Here is a 16115-nt window from a genome sequence, read left to right on the forward strand (position 1 = left end):
GTCCAATCACAGCGTAGATAGGGCGAGGCGTTCTATCTTCTATCCAATCAAATCATCTCGCCTTCACTCTATAAGGGAATATCTCTCTGATTGGCTCAAGAAACAGAAAAAAACACGAGATGTTCTTTAATTTCATAGGCGGACCAGACGTCAGTCAAAGAATAATCTTACACTCATTCGTCAGATAATCTGTCGCTTAAAGTCTGTTCGGCTGATGCAACTTGAAACAAGCGTTTCAAGCGGCGATACTGGAACAGTACGTACTGTTAGTGTTGCATCAGGCTGTTATTTGACTCCGAAAACACTGCTGAATGCACAAACAAGGTACCAGATTAGACTTTTTATGAAGTCTTCATTGGAAGATATAATAATGCATATAGTATTACATAATATCTGAGAAAATAATATAAAATCCAACCATTTATGTATGACGAATGCTGAAGTGCAACTCAGCATCTCGGAGCAATATAATATAATATAATTACTATAATATAATATAATGAATAAATCAAGATGCTATTACAAAGCATGGCCACGAATTCCATATTTATTTTAAATGCATTAATTTTGTCAAATATTAAATGGGTCATTCCTGCTATACAAGTGACTTTTATGCCTCAGTGATTTATTTACACATTTTCTCTGAAATAAGTCACATATTTATAAGAAATGGCTTAAATTGTATATTTAGGTCTTCTTTATCACTTAAAGAGATACAGGAGATAATATACATTATAAATACTATTTTGTATTTTATGCATTCAGTTTTATTATGTCCTCAGTGTAACATGATCAACTTCCACAAGAAATATAAACAATGAAATGATGAAAAATCAAAATGATGAACCCCCCCCCCCCCCCCCCCCCTCAAAATTTGTTTTAATTAAGTTATAGATTAGGCTAAAGGGGAAGTCGTGGCCTAATGGTTAGAGATTCAGACTCCCAATCGAAAGGTTGTGAGTTAGAGTCCCGGACCGGCAGGAATTGTGGGTGGGGGGAATGCATGTACAGTTCTCTCTCCACCTTCAATACCACGACTTAGGTGCCCTTGAGCAAGGCATCGAACCCCCAACTGCTCCCCGGGCGCCGCAGCATAAATGGCTGCCCACTGCTCCGGGTGTGTGTTCACAGTGTGTGTGTGTGTTCACTGCTCTGTGTGTGTGCACTTCGGATGGGTTAAATGCAGAGCACAAATTCTGAGTATGGGTCACCATACTTGGCTAAATGTCACGTCACTTTTAAACTGCCTCTAATCATACAAATAAATCATGTGAAAATAATAGTTATTTATTTTACTTTTCTTTTTTTTTTTTATTACCGTGTCCCTGAAGTCATCTTCCACCCAGTTAGTACATATTTTCTTGCCTTCCAAGACCGACTGCAATTTAATTGAGACCATTTTTAAGAAGTGATATCATTTATTTTTCCCACTGGAATTCAATTGTACAAAAGGAGTTAAGCTTCAACTCTCACTCCCAACTTTTGTTTTTAGTTTTTGAAATGTTATCTTGCTTGTCCCACCCTTAAAGTTCCACCCTGTTAGGCTATATTATGAAGAATGTTTGTCATATCAAAAAAATTTTAAAACAACTGTGACATAGTTATAAAAGTTTTTTTAATTTGTAGAAGGTTAACTAGCTGAATGTTGATCACTCAAAGAGCTATGGCCAATTTAGCTCAAAATTTTCCACCCTGTTAGATTCCACCCTGTTAGGTTAGGATGGAAATCCTAATAGAATAAATATTTTGTGTATATAGCAAATTTTATAAGATACTGTGCAGAACCCTTAAGCTCCCAGGTCACTGGTAGAGAACTCGAGCTTGGAGGTAAAAAAAAAAGAAAAAAAAGAACACCCACTATGAGAGGGGAAATATTTAAAATATTCAATACAATTAACACAGCATCCATTTTTTCCATCATAATTGTCATCATAATAATAACCACAGAAATGGCATCACTGCCCCTTACTGTTCCTTCTTTTGATGGTTTTTGTGTTTGTTTGTTAATCTAGTTAATCCAAATGAATTATAACATCTTTATTTTTATTATGTCTGCCCTCTCTAATTTGTAATTCTATCTCTAGCCTTCTGAACATAGAATTGTTTTGCCACTATGATTGATTGTGATAATGAACCACATAGCTATTTTGTGCCCCCCCCCCCCCAAAGGAAATCAGGATTTATTATTATTATTATTATTATTATTATTATTTTGGTATTGTTTTGAAACTATATTATATAGGTGCAGTTCCACACATTACAGATGGGAAACCATGCAGGACAATGACTGAAAGCTTGTCCACTGTTAGATCCTGTTAACACTGGTGTTCCACCCTGTTATTCAGTCATTATTAAGTCATTTTAAATAATAATTTGACAGCAACGTTAAATGTTTGGCATACTTTTGTATTATTTTGTGAGGTAAGGACCACTAACATCATATATACAGTATGTTTTGTTTTTTTTTTTTTTATATTTATTTACTACCTTACTGGCAAAAATGGGCACAAGAAGTACCTGTTCTTTATAATTAGAATTCCATTAATCAATAATTGTTTTGTTATTGTTTTGAAAAAATAATAAGATGGCATAAGGGATTTATACTATCAAAGAAAAGCTCATTATTGTTTAACATTTACATTATTAATAACCATATGTCCCTAAAAGGGTGGAATATTTTCATGGCCAGTGACTGAACAATCTCCCCATAATTATTCTTTTTTTGAGTCCCTGAGCTTGACCAATATGTATTCCTAATAGTTGAACATGTCACTATTTGGGTAGAATGCAAAAAACGTACAAATCATGTACCTTTTTTTTCCAACACTTAGAAAGCCAAAATGTTACCCCATACCAGGAATGACCCAAATGCATTTTTCCTTGTCACCAGAAAATGTAACATCCTTCAGACATCCCCATTCAGTTTTATCCTATCATGACTGCTGAGACAGATTAGTTTCTTCCTAAAGATCTTTTAAGCTATTGCATCGGCTTGCATTTTAGATCTCCTTTGTCTGTAATCTCTATCTATGATAGTGTGACAAATTTCTGACCTTTCAGAATCAGTACAGTAACATCTTGACAATTTTTCATACATCTCTAATCTTTCTACAAACCTGACATCCAGTGCCACATTCTTGGTAGGTTCGACCCACATGTGTTCATCTCTATTTTGATTACATTTCACGATCCTGTTACATATTATGATAAAGTTAAGGTCATCAGTACCTTAAGTTCAGAAAGTACTCTAAATGCATGTTGTTTGTCCCTAGAATTGCGTCATGTTCTTAGCAAAACAAATATTTATGTACTAACCTGTTTTCTGTCAGGAGGATTCAGAGACATATTAAATTAATGTTTTTGCGCATTATATATACATGGCCAGTCTGAGAATAACAACATGACAGCATCATCAAACTATTAAGAAATAGAGGCAGGGCAGACTTGTGATCTTAGTAGCGTCACAGTTCTTTTGTCATCCCTGCTTGGGATTTACGTCTTAGGTTGACACGTTTTTATCAGGCCAGTTTCTAAGCCATTAGTCGACTGGTGACACATTTAATATTCACTCTGTGACTGCAGATGTAGCATCTTTTTAATTCAAAAGAAAGGATGGGCTTATTTTATTATTACCCCATGTTATTTCCTTTTTTGAAAGACTGTTTGTAATATTTTCCAGGGTAAATGAATCACTGAATTTCAAAACAATTAGATCAGGGGAAATATTTTATTTTGCTGCTAATTTTTTCCTATAAAAAGTTCAAATTTGTCCAATTTCGAATGATAAACAAACACCCATCTGCCCCTGGCCACCCCTGGACATTTCCTTGTAGTATACCTTAGGCTCTTCTTTGGTTAAAATAAGATTATCTATAAATAGAGGTATTAGCTGGCATCATAAGATACAAGCACATGTAAGCTCCTTAAAAGTCTGCATGATGCACAAGCCTTTCTCTGCCTATAGCTCAGGCAGACGGGGGAGCTCCTGTGACCAGACCTTTCACGGGACAGCCTGTTTACTTTTTTTCCAGCGCAGTAACCTAAGGTGTGGACACGCTAGGCCCCCGCTGACCTATGAATTTCAGAATGGAAAGAGGGTCGTGTGAATAGCGTGTATTGTACCTGCTGTTTCTTTTTAGCCGCTTCTAACAAATTTCTAATAATTGTCTGTCGCTCAAATTCCTGAAAGAATTTAATCGCATAATTAATTGAATGTTTATCTTAATCGGCATTATTCTATAATATGTCATTTTACAAATCTCATTATTTAAAAAATGTATGACAGATCTTCTTGCTAGTCACATTGGCTCATGTAAGTTTGACGTTATGTTGTTGCCAAGTTGACAGTGTTGGGAAGGTTACATGGAAATATAATAGGTTACAGATTAGAGTATTTTGATTGCAAAACTTTAACAATTAGTATCCTCAATTCCCAAACAATTTAACACTGTAATTAAAAGGAAAGTTGATGTGGTAAAGTTGAAGTGGTAAACGTGCCTCTGTCCCAACTTTTTTGGAGTGTGTTGCAGCCATCAAACAATGTTTATTTACAAAATAAGTTGGCTAGTGAAAACATTGGAATATTTATCTTTGTATTTTAGTGAATTAAATAAAGGTGAAAGAGAATGAACAATTAACACATTTTAGATTTTATGGCCTTTCACATTATGTCCCAACTTTTCTGGAATTGGGGTTGTAATTAGACTTAAAAAAATGGATTAAGATTATAATAATTTAATTCTAAAGCACAGCAACACAAAATCTGACTTTGAGATAATTCTGAGATTAAATACAGATTTAAATAGTTTAATAGCTATATAGTGTTTTTGAAATAAAACTTGCATGTCAGGAAACGCTGCAATCTGACAATGCCTTTGAAAAAAAAGTCAATCTTAAAAAATAATGCATATACATAAACCCAAGAAATAAAATTCAAATAAGCTTGTGTCCTGTTTTCTGTACTAAACTCCTGAGACATTGGTGTCTCATTTTAGAGCAGTAACTGCAATTCATGAAAGAAATCAAATCTATCTCTATGTGTGTGTGTGTGTGAGGAATTCAGATGCAGCCCCCTTTGTAATCATTAACATTTTCATAAGTGACTAATTTAATTACACATTTTTCTCAGTAACTGTAACAGATTACAATTATATTTATTTTCTAATTAAATTACATAATTCCATTACATGGAACTAGTTCCTCCCAAACGCCAGTTGAACTGGTTTCAGTTATTCAGAAACATACCACTGTCAAATGTAATAATAATAATACTAATAATAATAATAATAATAACACATGTACAGAATGGCCTGTAGAGAATGGGTGTGCCATAGGTTGGAGACCAAGAAATATGTATCCAAAATAAACAAACCCAGAAAATCTAAGAGAAAGTACATTCCCATGCCCCATGCACACATATAGTGCACTTAAACATTCTTCCTGCCATACATGATAAAATACAGGGAATGTTTCAGACATGTCAATGTATTTCCTAAATGTTTTTCTCATTGGTTCACTGATAGATGAGAATGTTTGATAATTATATATTTATTTTGATCATTACTTTTTTTTATTATTATTTTAAATAATAGTTATACATATTTCTTAATAAATCCTTTATAACTGTAACTTTATTTTGAGGAGTACAATATAAAATATGTTGTAAAAAAAAAAAAAAGACATGACATGAAGGAGATCAAATAATGACAGAGTTGCCATGTTTTGGTGAACTATCCCATTAATAGATGTAAGTTTGTACCTAATATGTCTGTACATACCTTTTTTTGTTACAAGGTTAAACATTTTAATATTTCACAAAATTCATCCTATGAAAGTTAACTTCAAGGACTGTGTGATAAGCAACAGACAACAGAAGGTTTTATTTATTTATTTAATGAAAATTTAGTTGCTGTACAAACTGCACGGGCATTTTAGTGACATCTAGTGTTAGTGGAGGAGAATTGCAGACGGAGGGCCTCTGGGTTAACTGTATTTCTGGGTCATGATGGTTGGTTGTATTTTGGATATCATGTTTTAAATTGTACATTCTAGTATTGCCTTTGAACGCTGTTTTAGGAAGGCATTAATTAGCATTTTCAGGTTTGGAAAAAGTTAGTTTGAATTTACCCAAATTATTTCCTTTGGCTGACTGTTTCAAAATCTAATGAATGTTTAGCATCCTTCTATCAAGGATGTTTTTACATTCTACAGCCCAGATTTCAAAATACTCTTGAAAAGAAATCAGTAGTCTTGATTTGATGCCCCCCTTCCCTTTTGTTTGTTATGTGTTATGTGCTCGTTTCCTGAAACTTTGGGGATCCGTACAAATACAGAGAACGGAGAAAGAAGGAGATGCGTGAGAAAAGCGTTTGGCCAGTGCCGGCATGTTCTGCGTTTTTTAATCAGACAGGAAGCAGGAAATGATGTCACTGGGTCACAAACAGGATGCAGTGATTATAACACAATGAGAATGCCTGGCCATGCGATTTAGACCCAGAGGCCAGAGAGCAACACACACACACACACACATACACACTTGCAGTTGCAGCAGGAGGGGTTCGGGTAACAGGTTGCATTGCGAAAGCTTTAGCACAAGACTAATTGCTGTGATAACAAGTGTTTAATGCTCTGGCTGCTGACGGAAATTCTTTTGGAACCTTTCCGAAATGTTTATTCTTCCTAAGCGTCCTTAGGAAGCTAGAAGCAAAGACAAGGATGCTTAGATGACACGGATGAACAGGATGTGTGTGTGTGCGGAGTGTGTTTGCGTGGCATAGATTTGTTGTCGGTTGTTGATTATGTTGCTGTGTGTGGAATGGAAAAAAGCCAGAGCTTGACCTCCTGGAAAACCATTTGTGGTTTCGTACTTGGTTTAACTCAGAAATGCATCTCCTGCATGGCCCTCTGGTGCCTAGCATGGGGTCTCACAGTGTTGACTTTGGCCAGGGTGATGAATTATTTGGAAAGAACTGATGGGAAGTATTAATGTTGGAGCTGAACATCAAATGAAAGTCCAATTGCCTTATTATTGCTTTTTTGTTATGCACATCTACTAAAATTGCAGATTAAGCTTTAGCTGAGCTCTGCACCCTTTAGGTGGTCCTGTACAGCCTGTTCTGCACGGAATAATTGTTTTATTCTGAACCTTGCTTTTTTTTCTCATTTGTTCCATGTGTGGAGTACACAATGCCACTGAAACCCATCTGTAGGCACCAAGGCCACGTGCACAGCTCCAGTTGATACTTTTGTTGGGTTTTGAGATGTCTCCTTTAGCCCCGAAGGTGAGGCTGAGGCCCTCAGACCTGGAACTCGTTTGCGTCTATAGACACGTGTGTGTATTTTCTTTATGTGTGTTCTGCTGAGCAGCGCCATGATGAGCCCGGTGTGAGGGGCAGCATATGCTGCCGTTTTTTTTTTTATGGAAGGGCAAGGTTGCACCCTGGGGCATCTGTTTCGGTTTTCTGAGGAGGGGCCGCCCCTCTTTGGTTTGCGCTCTTCGCCCGTCTTTGTTTCAAAATTTCCAGCTCAAGGGGCCTGTATCCGAGGCAACGGATTTAAATTTCAAGCCAATCTATAACTGGGGAAGGGGAATGTGTGTGTGGTGGTGGTGGATCAGGGTTGAGAGAAAATGGTTCATTTGTAACCTTTGAAAGAAGGAATAAATGCAAACCCTTGTGATATCAATGTATAAATGTATACACAATTAGAACAAATTAGAAATTCTCTCTCAGTAAGAACAAAAAATATCTTGAATGAACTTTTTTTTTATTCTTCAGATGTTTGTTTTCTTATAAATATGCATTATATACAAAATAATAGTATAAAACGTATAAAGAGCAGTGTGATATTATTAAATTAACTCTGGAAATAATCACTTTTTAAAAAATTACATTTGGTTCTGTATTCTCAAAACTAATTGTAGGCAGCCAGTGGTGAGCAGTCGCTTTGCTTTTCTGTTTCTGTCCACTTCTTGTCTTGTACTCATGGGCCGTGTTGCATAAAAGAAGTCAGCTGAACTTCCTCTTGGATCTTGCTGGCACAGTTCTGCGTGTTAAGTTATTTTTCTTTTCCTCATGTTGATTAAATTCTCACAAAACAATCCAAGAAGACCCTGGGCACAAACATAGCACTCTATTTAATTATTTTAAGGCTTTTTTTGTGAATTTTCAGCTGCTTACAATCTTATTGTAAAGAGGAGAGCACAAAGTCTGCTTGATTGATGTTAGCAGTTTTTTTTTTCTTTCCAGACATTCATAGCGCTCATCGTTGATTTGTTTGGGTAAGCTGAGCTCTGATTGGTGCTCCCCTCCTCGTTCTTGCATAGCTGGCAATGCTGGTTGAAGGTTTGGAAGTCCCTGGCACCTTCTATTGATTACTTGGCGGATGACATGTCCATGATTACCGCAAAATAATCTTTTTTTTTTTTTTTTTTTTGAATAAGTTCCCTTTTCCTTTCAGTCCTCGGGTGGGGGGGAAAACATACCGTAGCAGAATAGTTCAGAAATCATCCAGGACTGTACACGTTTTGTACACAAACACTTCTTCAACATAAAACTAAACTATTGCATTCGATGAGCAGGACCCTGCTCTCTCCAGTTTCTCAAGTTTCTCAGTGCAGCAGTGGACGTCAACATAAACCTCCAGTCTCTTAAGTATTTTTGTAAACAATCCAGAAAGTGATTCTGCTTTGATTGTGTTTTTGTCTCCTCTCTTCATAGACATCGGCCTGTGATTTATACCTGTGGAAAGAGTAAAAACAGAACGGAGGCTTAGATCATGCTTTGGAATTGATGAATTGCTCTCAATACGTACAGAAGAATTTAATTTTAAATATGTAATTTAAGTGCTATATTAAGTACTATGTCCAGTAGGCTAGATTAGTAGTCACTGACAGAATGATAAAACTGGGAACATGGCCGGTAGATCCCTGCTTGAAACATGCAGACATTAAGAAATGAAGCGATCCTCCTTACCTCAGTTGCTATGACACATTCACTCCTCTCCTCTGCTATTACAAACACAGACTGGTACACGGAGTCCCTTGGGGAACATATCGTTGATATCCTACACTCTGGCTTTTCCCTGCACACACAAATCACGCTTCATGTTAACACAAAGTAAAAGCACATGGGGCCGCTATTTATTGAGCGGAGATGGGGGTGAAAGCATCCAGCTCATTTTTTCGCTTTATAGCGTTTTGTTCTTTTGCTTTGTTTACAGAGGCTGATGCCTGTTAAGAGGAAAAAAGCGCCTTTGTTGTGCGGTCCAAATCAATAAAAAACCTTTAACGGGGTAAAAAGGCTTCTTGCTGGCAATGCCTTTGGGTTTGTGTGTAAAATCCAGATTTAAGTGCGTAAATGTGTGTTGCGGTTGCGGATATCGAGGTTTAACTTCTTTTAGCCAGTATTGACGTTCGTATTACGGTCATCAAGCCAACGCTAAGTGCAAAGGTTAATATAATGTGCAGCACTCTAATGTAGCATGACCTCAGCATGATAAAGCAAATACAATTCATCCAAACACCTCTGTTTATCAAAGTGATGTAAAATCCATCTCTTTACCTGTACATTCTACTCAATGGTATTTTCTCTTCTAAACACTTTTCGTATTTATGACTTTTGTCCTCTTGGGATAGGATGTCCTTGAACTCTTTCGATGAATTGTAGTCCAAGTGGCAGTTCTTGTGTATGTAATTTGATTTGTCAGGTGTGCAGTCCACCTCCAAGCTGACCTGCTTATTAATGTTCTTCAACTGGGAGGTGGGGATTAAGTTGTCTCTTTGCGATTCCGACATGTTGTTCATCGCTTTGCCTCGAGTCCTTTCTCCGGATGCCTGCCTGTGAATGTGGCGCAGGGCGATGACCACCATGCAGAGCAGAACCACAAGAGCCACCAAACCTACGGCCAGAGAAACCGCAGCCCACTGGAAGCGGTCTTGAGTTTCTTCTTTGGTCACGGGAGCGGTGACTGAGTAGTATTCACAGTGGGGTCCAGTGAAGCCGCTGGGGCAGAAGCAGGCCGGGGGGTTTCCTGGGATACCCACGCAGGAGCCGCCGTTGAGACAGGGTCTGGACGAACAGGCGTTGGAGGGCCGGTCGCAATTGCGTCCTTCGTATCCCGGGGCGCAGGAGCAGACGTAGTTGTTGATGCGGTCGTAGCACATGCCGCCGTTAGCGCAGGGGTTGTTTGCGCAGTCGTTGATGTTGATCTCGCAGCGCTGGCCAGTGAAGCCCGCTCGACAGCTACACATGCGAACACCCCCCAGGACCACACACAAGCCATCTGTGGATCAGTGGCACAGGTGTCAGTGACTAATTTTACATAGATATGCATGCACACACACATCTGGATCTCTGCATCCACAAAATTTCAGAATTGTAAAGTTAAGAGGCAGAGAATATCGGTTCTCGTACCGTTGGCACATGGCAGAGTTGTGCATTTGTCCACTCTTCTCTCACAGTTCAGACCCGTGTAGCCTCGAGGACAGTCACACGCGTAACTGCGGCCGTTGTCTTTCTCGTGGCATTTACCGCCGTGAAAGCACGGGGAGTCTGCGCAGGTGAGCAGACTGTGTTCACAGTGAGTTCCCTCAAAGCCAGACAGACAGGTGCAGATGTAACCTTTGTCAAGATCCTATAGGGTGAGAAAGGAAGCAGATGTTTCATACAGCTATTTATGGAGCCATTTGCATTGTTTTTTGTTTGTACAGTAATTCTAGATGTTAAGAAAGAGGCTTTTCATAGAATGCTTGGATACATTAATAAGGTCATTACATGAACATTGATTAAACCTGAAGTTTTTCCAAGACAGTATTAATGAATAATCTGACATTGAGGGATGATAAAATTGCATTCAATATCAAAGATGGTCTATCATATTTTAGTGATTTCTTTTTTTAAGTCTATTGTTAAGAGGATTTATTTGTTTGTCCTTATTCCAGTCCAAATTCACATTCAAGTACAAAAATAATAAATTAATTAAATGCTTGTGGTTTTAATCAAATTCATTAACTCGGATGCATCCAAATCACTCAGCGTCTATTAAAACATGAAGGTTTTGGAATTTTCGTGAAATAATTACTCACCGAGCAAAGACCTCCATTCTTGCATGGGCTGCTGTCACATTCTCGCACCTCAAGCTCGCAATTGACCCCCGTGTATCCAGGCCGACAGGTGCAGGTGTAACTGCCCTGACCTGTATTCATACATGTGGCTCCGTTCACACATGGCTTGTGATGTGTGCAAAAGTTCAAATCTATTTTGAAAGAAATAATAAAAAACGTGAGCCCTAGAAAGGGTCATATTTTTCAGCATCACCTTAAGTTCTCCCATGTTTCAGTCACAGATCTACTTATTCAATCTTAAACTAGCACTGAGCTAAAGTGCAGTAAGCTCTATTATTACAATGACCCTGAGGTCAGTGAAGACAAGAGTGAGAAATTTAGTAAGCTACTGTATCTTTTAAGGCTTTATGCTTACCTTGGTCACAGAACAATCCACCCCAGCCCTCCTTACAGTTGCATTGCCATGGTTGCTGACAGGTGCCGTGTTTACAAGCTGGATATTTCCTACACTCTGTGCAAAGTTTACCCTGCCATCCTTCTCTGCACCTGCAATACACAAATATGCCAAAGAAACACTTTATATATGGTTGTTTTTAAAACCCCACTAAAGCAGATATGCGCATAGGTCATTTTTTCCATCAAACTGTATCTGTCAAAATATTTTTAATGAAAAAAGCTGAATAACAATGTTACTCTATAAGCCTCATCCTGTATGTGGGTCAGAAGAGAGCAAATACTATGTAGACGTATGCACGTATGCAAAGACAGGGATTAAGAGGAATATTCCACACTTCATACACAGGCTTTGTATACTTACACACACTCTCCAGGTTTGGAGCAATTGCCATTCGCCTCACTGCACCCCTCCAGACAGATCGCTGCATTAAAAGTAAAAGGACTTGTTAGTCAAAGGATCATGGGTTAACAGTAGTTAAGATATAATGTGTTGCATGTCATTTCCCCCATGTTTTTCTCTACCAGCGTATTATGCATTAATTAAAAAGTAAGCCTTTCAGAGACTGATTATTTAAATAGTGTACAAAACATTGATTTTGTTTGTTTGAACACCTTATTTGGTCTGAACAAGCAATTTTGGCTTAGCCAGATTTTGGGCAGAACTACTGTAATATAGTTCTGACCTTTAAATGAATAACTGTGACGGACTTATTCTTTACATTAAGCTTTGTGGTATCTGAACGAAAACCAGACATGGCAGAGACTGGACTAAACCGCTATTTCGAGATTTTAGTACATTTTACAATAGGAGTAAAATCCACAATTGCATTGTAGCTTTAAATTACTATCAGCTGCTCTTGTAAAAAAAAGTTTACCACTTGTTCATTATCAGCATAGTGCATGGCTATTATCCAATTACATCTCTTTCACTGAAAACAATTTACAGAACCTGTCTGGCGAGGTAACTTGCTTTAGATGCGGGTAATTTACTGTTGCCTGTGTTGAGCTGTCTATGACATTGATTTCGAGCGGGTACACGACTTGCACTGAGCTGCTGGTTAGACCACAGCAGATGCTCTATCCCAGTAACGGACAGCTGCCCCTATTGTTGTTTGTAGTCTGTGCGAACCACATTTGCAGCTGCTACGCTGGAGCGCAACAATGGGGACTACAATTTCGTGGCGCGTGGCGGATAATAATGGCGCGATTAACCCGGCGCGTGCTTGCCATGACGCTCGTGCAGGATTAAATTACCAAGCACGCGCGCTTAGAGTATACACAAACTGTGTAAGCGCCCTGATCAACACCGTGAATTTTCAGAGAAACTACAGCAGTACAAAGAAAACGCCGAGAGCAAAACACACAAGACTCAAATGAATACAGTCATACGATCGGCAAACATAAGCTTTTCATTAAACCCGTGACCATCTCGGCACACTGTTTATATTTAACGTTAGCCTACTCCTGCTCGACACAATTGACGCCAAACCGAAGTCAAAATCAAATCTTTAAGACCCTGAAGGGACATTTATCTTTTACTTGTATAGAAATAGAAGAGACATTTCAAAATCGTGTCTCATTGATTTTTTGGAAGCTAGAAGGTACGAACAATATCGCCTACCATGACATCATCGGATGGAACATTGACAAAACATTAAACAAACAAAATATTTTAACATTAACTATTACACACACACATATATAAGTGTTATTTATCAGTTACTTATAAATTTGCATATCACAAATGACCTGTGAGTAAGTTTAATTGTGCTAGAGGTGACAAAACATCTCTGGTTGTTCCATTTCTAAAGTCTCCTATACAAATTCCTTTTAAAAGTTTGATCCCTGATGGAATAACTTAAGGTTTGCTGGCAGCACTGTTAACATCGATCATACATGCTCTGTTTTGTTCCATTGAAAATGAGTGGTACAAGCAAGACTCCTAAGCAAAGCCTCACTCTTCAAGAATAGAGTCCAGTGGATTGTGATCTCTGATTGCTTACGTTCTTCGCAGTACTCCCCCTTCCAGCCAGGGAGACAGGATAACTGCCCATCTGGGTTGCATGTGTAGTGGCCAAAACGGTCGTCCCTGGGCGTGCATTTTTTGGAACAACTGTCACCGTAGTAATTTTCACTGCAGATGAACCGGTAAGAATAACTTAGCTCCGTCTGCTTCCCACTTTGAACATCCGGAGACCATTCAGCCCCTACTTCCAACTTTCTTTGGATGGCAAAAAAGCTGATCTGCAAGTCAGGGTTGTATGTGTCTAGAAAAAAAAGGAGAAAATTGTAATTAGGCCATTGCTGGATTATTATTTTATTTTGTTTATTTTTTTTCACAGGTTAAAAAGCTTTAATGAAATAAGTAGGTCAGAGTGTGGCATGATATTTTTCAAGTTTTCTGAAAGGGTCTTAAAAATAAAAAATGCAGACCAACTGTAAGTTCTGGGAAGCTGACACATTTGGAGTAAAACTTATGTTTAAGTTTCCTCTTCCTTTGAGTTAAGCAAAATATTCCCATGGTATTATCCCATTCTAAGGGCGGGACAGACAAAGGTGTAAAATACAGGAAAATGCAGTCGGATGGTTTTGGCAAGCACTGTGTATTCTCACCAAAGCCCACTGCGCTTTCCCACGCCAAAAATAAACCAAAGGAAGTTCAATTGTGTTTGAGCATGAGAATGCAAAGGTGTTTGAAGCAATAGGAAAATTGTTTACAAATTTGCACATTTTAAATGAAACGTTGTCTTAGGATTTGGATACATCATACCAAGGTTTAATAAAATGTTGGAAACGAAATGTATATATTAAAAAAACGTTCTAATGAAAATACAAACTTGAAAATCAGTATATGGACAACATCGAAGTGTCGCCCTCTAGTGGATAAAATCGAATCTTACCTACAGGTAGATCCGCGTGAGGGGAGTACCAGGCCTCAATAATCAATGAAAATGAACCCTAGGAGGAAAAAGAAATAGATTTAGGCCTTTAATAACTAAAACACAAGATACCACAAATCATTAAAGCATGAAAGGATGTGTATAATAATGTGCCTATAAATAAAAACTAACTGCATCAAAACTAACTGCATTAAGTGATAAAATAACAAAACTCTTAGTCTACACATGTTGAACCTGTACATTACAAGCTGCTGCAACCCCAAAACTATAATAAATCACATCGCCTTCTGTTTTCAGCTCACATACGATCAAAAGGAGTTGCATTTGAGCTTACCGGCCAGCCAAAGTTGAACGGCAGTCGAATCGGTGTGCTGAAAGAGCCACCTCCCATGATTCTGAACGAGTCTGTCCCCAGCACGGGCGTTATGGCACTTCCAAAGATACAGTCACCTGGAGACACTACCACCTGATAGTTTTTTAGGCAAACTCGGAAGAATGTCCTGCATTCAGGCTTGCATGCATTGCCATTTGCGAGCAAGCCGTTGAAATTTTTGAACTCGTGAAGGTCGAGTTCGAAAACACCAGATCCAAATATCTAAAGGGAAAAATTACATGCATTACTACATTGCACTGCAAACACTGGCTTACCTACAAAAGTGCTCCTTATACTGGAGAAAAAAATTGAGAGGAACGGGGTTCTGCTGTCTTTCCACAGGACCTTGGATGTTTACCTGCGTCAAAACGGTCGTGAAAATTGCGATGAGAAAGGTGAGCCAAGCTGCCATGCTTTTCGATTCTCCTGGGCAGCCGCGTCACCCACGATTATATTCCCCGAAAGAGCCTATTCCAGTGAAAAAGGGTGCAATGAAAACAAATGCCGAAGAGTTAAAAGGTATATCCCCCTGTGCGTCCACGCTGCACGGCACTTCAGTGTGCAAGAGCACTTCAAATTTCCAGGTTATCCAAAAGGTGAAGGTGAAACTAGAATATCAGCATCCAGTCTTACCCCTCTTCGTCTTAGGATATCCACGGAGCATGTTTAGTATTCCACAGTGGGCACACCGATGTGTTTATTGTCAATGGTAATGTCTTGTTTTGGTTCTAAACTTTGTGCGTCAGCACTGCGCAGTTTTGTATCCTCGCGCTTCTCATGTAATTCGTGAATGAAGACTTGTTTCTTACGTACTGCAGTATTTATACTGGCTTTGTGTCCGCGCTGCTCATTATATAAACTGTCTATCACGAAACGCCGCCCACTTTATATACTCAGCCCCCCTCTCTCGACAACAATGATATCCACATTTAATACCCACCACTACGCGGATGATGACCAATTGAGCGCGAGTTATTATTAACAAGCCCAGCATCTGTTGACATATTTAAAGCAGGCACGGTTAAACGCTGATCATTTCACGGCGTGCAATTTTCCCTTATCCCAAAAAATAATAATAATAAAAATAAAATAAAAAACAGAGAAAACTTCGCACAACGTTGCCTATATGCGCAGCCTGTTACTTCTCGTTTGTCCCCGTTCCAGTCAATTGCGCGGGTAATTATATCTATCGAAAGCGTGCACGTTCAGTGTAGGGTTATATACCTTACCTGATGTTTCGGCGTAGAGCCTCTTCTCTAACTAGGATAGTAGGATAACGCTGCGGTACAGTGACCCAGAAACCACTATAGTGATATTTGAATGT

At 38.6% G+C, this 16115-nt stretch overlaps 1 protein-coding gene across 2 annotated transcripts; it reads right to left on the reverse strand.

The window, feature by feature from the left end:
• Positions 1 to 7747: 7747 nt before the first annotated feature.
• LOC127938024 (delta-like protein 4) lies at positions 7748 to 15693 on the reverse strand. 2 transcript variants are annotated; one of them, XM_052534388.1, is made up of 12 exons: positions 15425 to 15607; positions 15150 to 15259; positions 14753 to 15013; positions 14419 to 14476; positions 13522 to 13785; positions 11880 to 11940; positions 11478 to 11608; positions 11084 to 11253; positions 10413 to 10632; positions 9561 to 10281; positions 8973 to 9081; positions 7748 to 8738 (listed from the first exon to the last, which is right to left on the reverse strand). In XM_052534388.1, the coding sequence occupies exons 2-12, from the start codon at positions 15201 to 15203 to the stop codon at positions 8733 to 8735; spliced, it is 2055 nt and encodes a 684-aa protein (XP_052390348.1). In that variant the 5' UTR covers positions 15204 to 15259; positions 15425 to 15607; the 3' UTR covers positions 7748 to 8732. The 2 variants fall into 2 exon arrangements, with proteins under 2 accessions (XP_052390348.1, XP_052390349.1); XM_052534389.1 differs by having other exon boundaries at positions 15150 to 15693.
• Between the last annotated feature and the right edge of the window lie 422 nt (positions 15694 to 16115).

This window comes from Carassius gibelio, chromosome A20 (genome assembly GCF_023724105.1).
Source record: "Carassius gibelio isolate Cgi1373 ecotype wild population from Czech Republic chromosome A20, carGib1.2-hapl.c, whole genome shotgun sequence".
Classification (NCBI taxonomy): Eukaryota; Metazoa; Chordata; class Actinopteri; order Cypriniformes; family Cyprinidae; genus Carassius; species Carassius gibelio.

What these genes read in the sequence shown, in the direction of transcription:
- LOC127938024 (XM_052534389.1), bottom strand. Translation starts at nt 15,203, where the DNA reads ATGGCAGCTTGGCTCACCTTTCTCATCGCAATTTTCACGACCGTTTTG. An exon ending in TGGATTGTTCTGTGACCAAG is followed by an intron (nt 11,254 to 11,477) that starts GTAAGCATAAAG and finishes CTTTCAAAATAG; the next exon opens with ATTTGAACTTTTGCACACAT. An exon ending in AACTCTGCCATGTGCCAACG is followed by an intron (nt 10,282 to 10,412) that starts GTACGAGAACCG and finishes ACTGATCCACAG; the next exon opens with ATGGCTTGTGTGTGGTCCTG.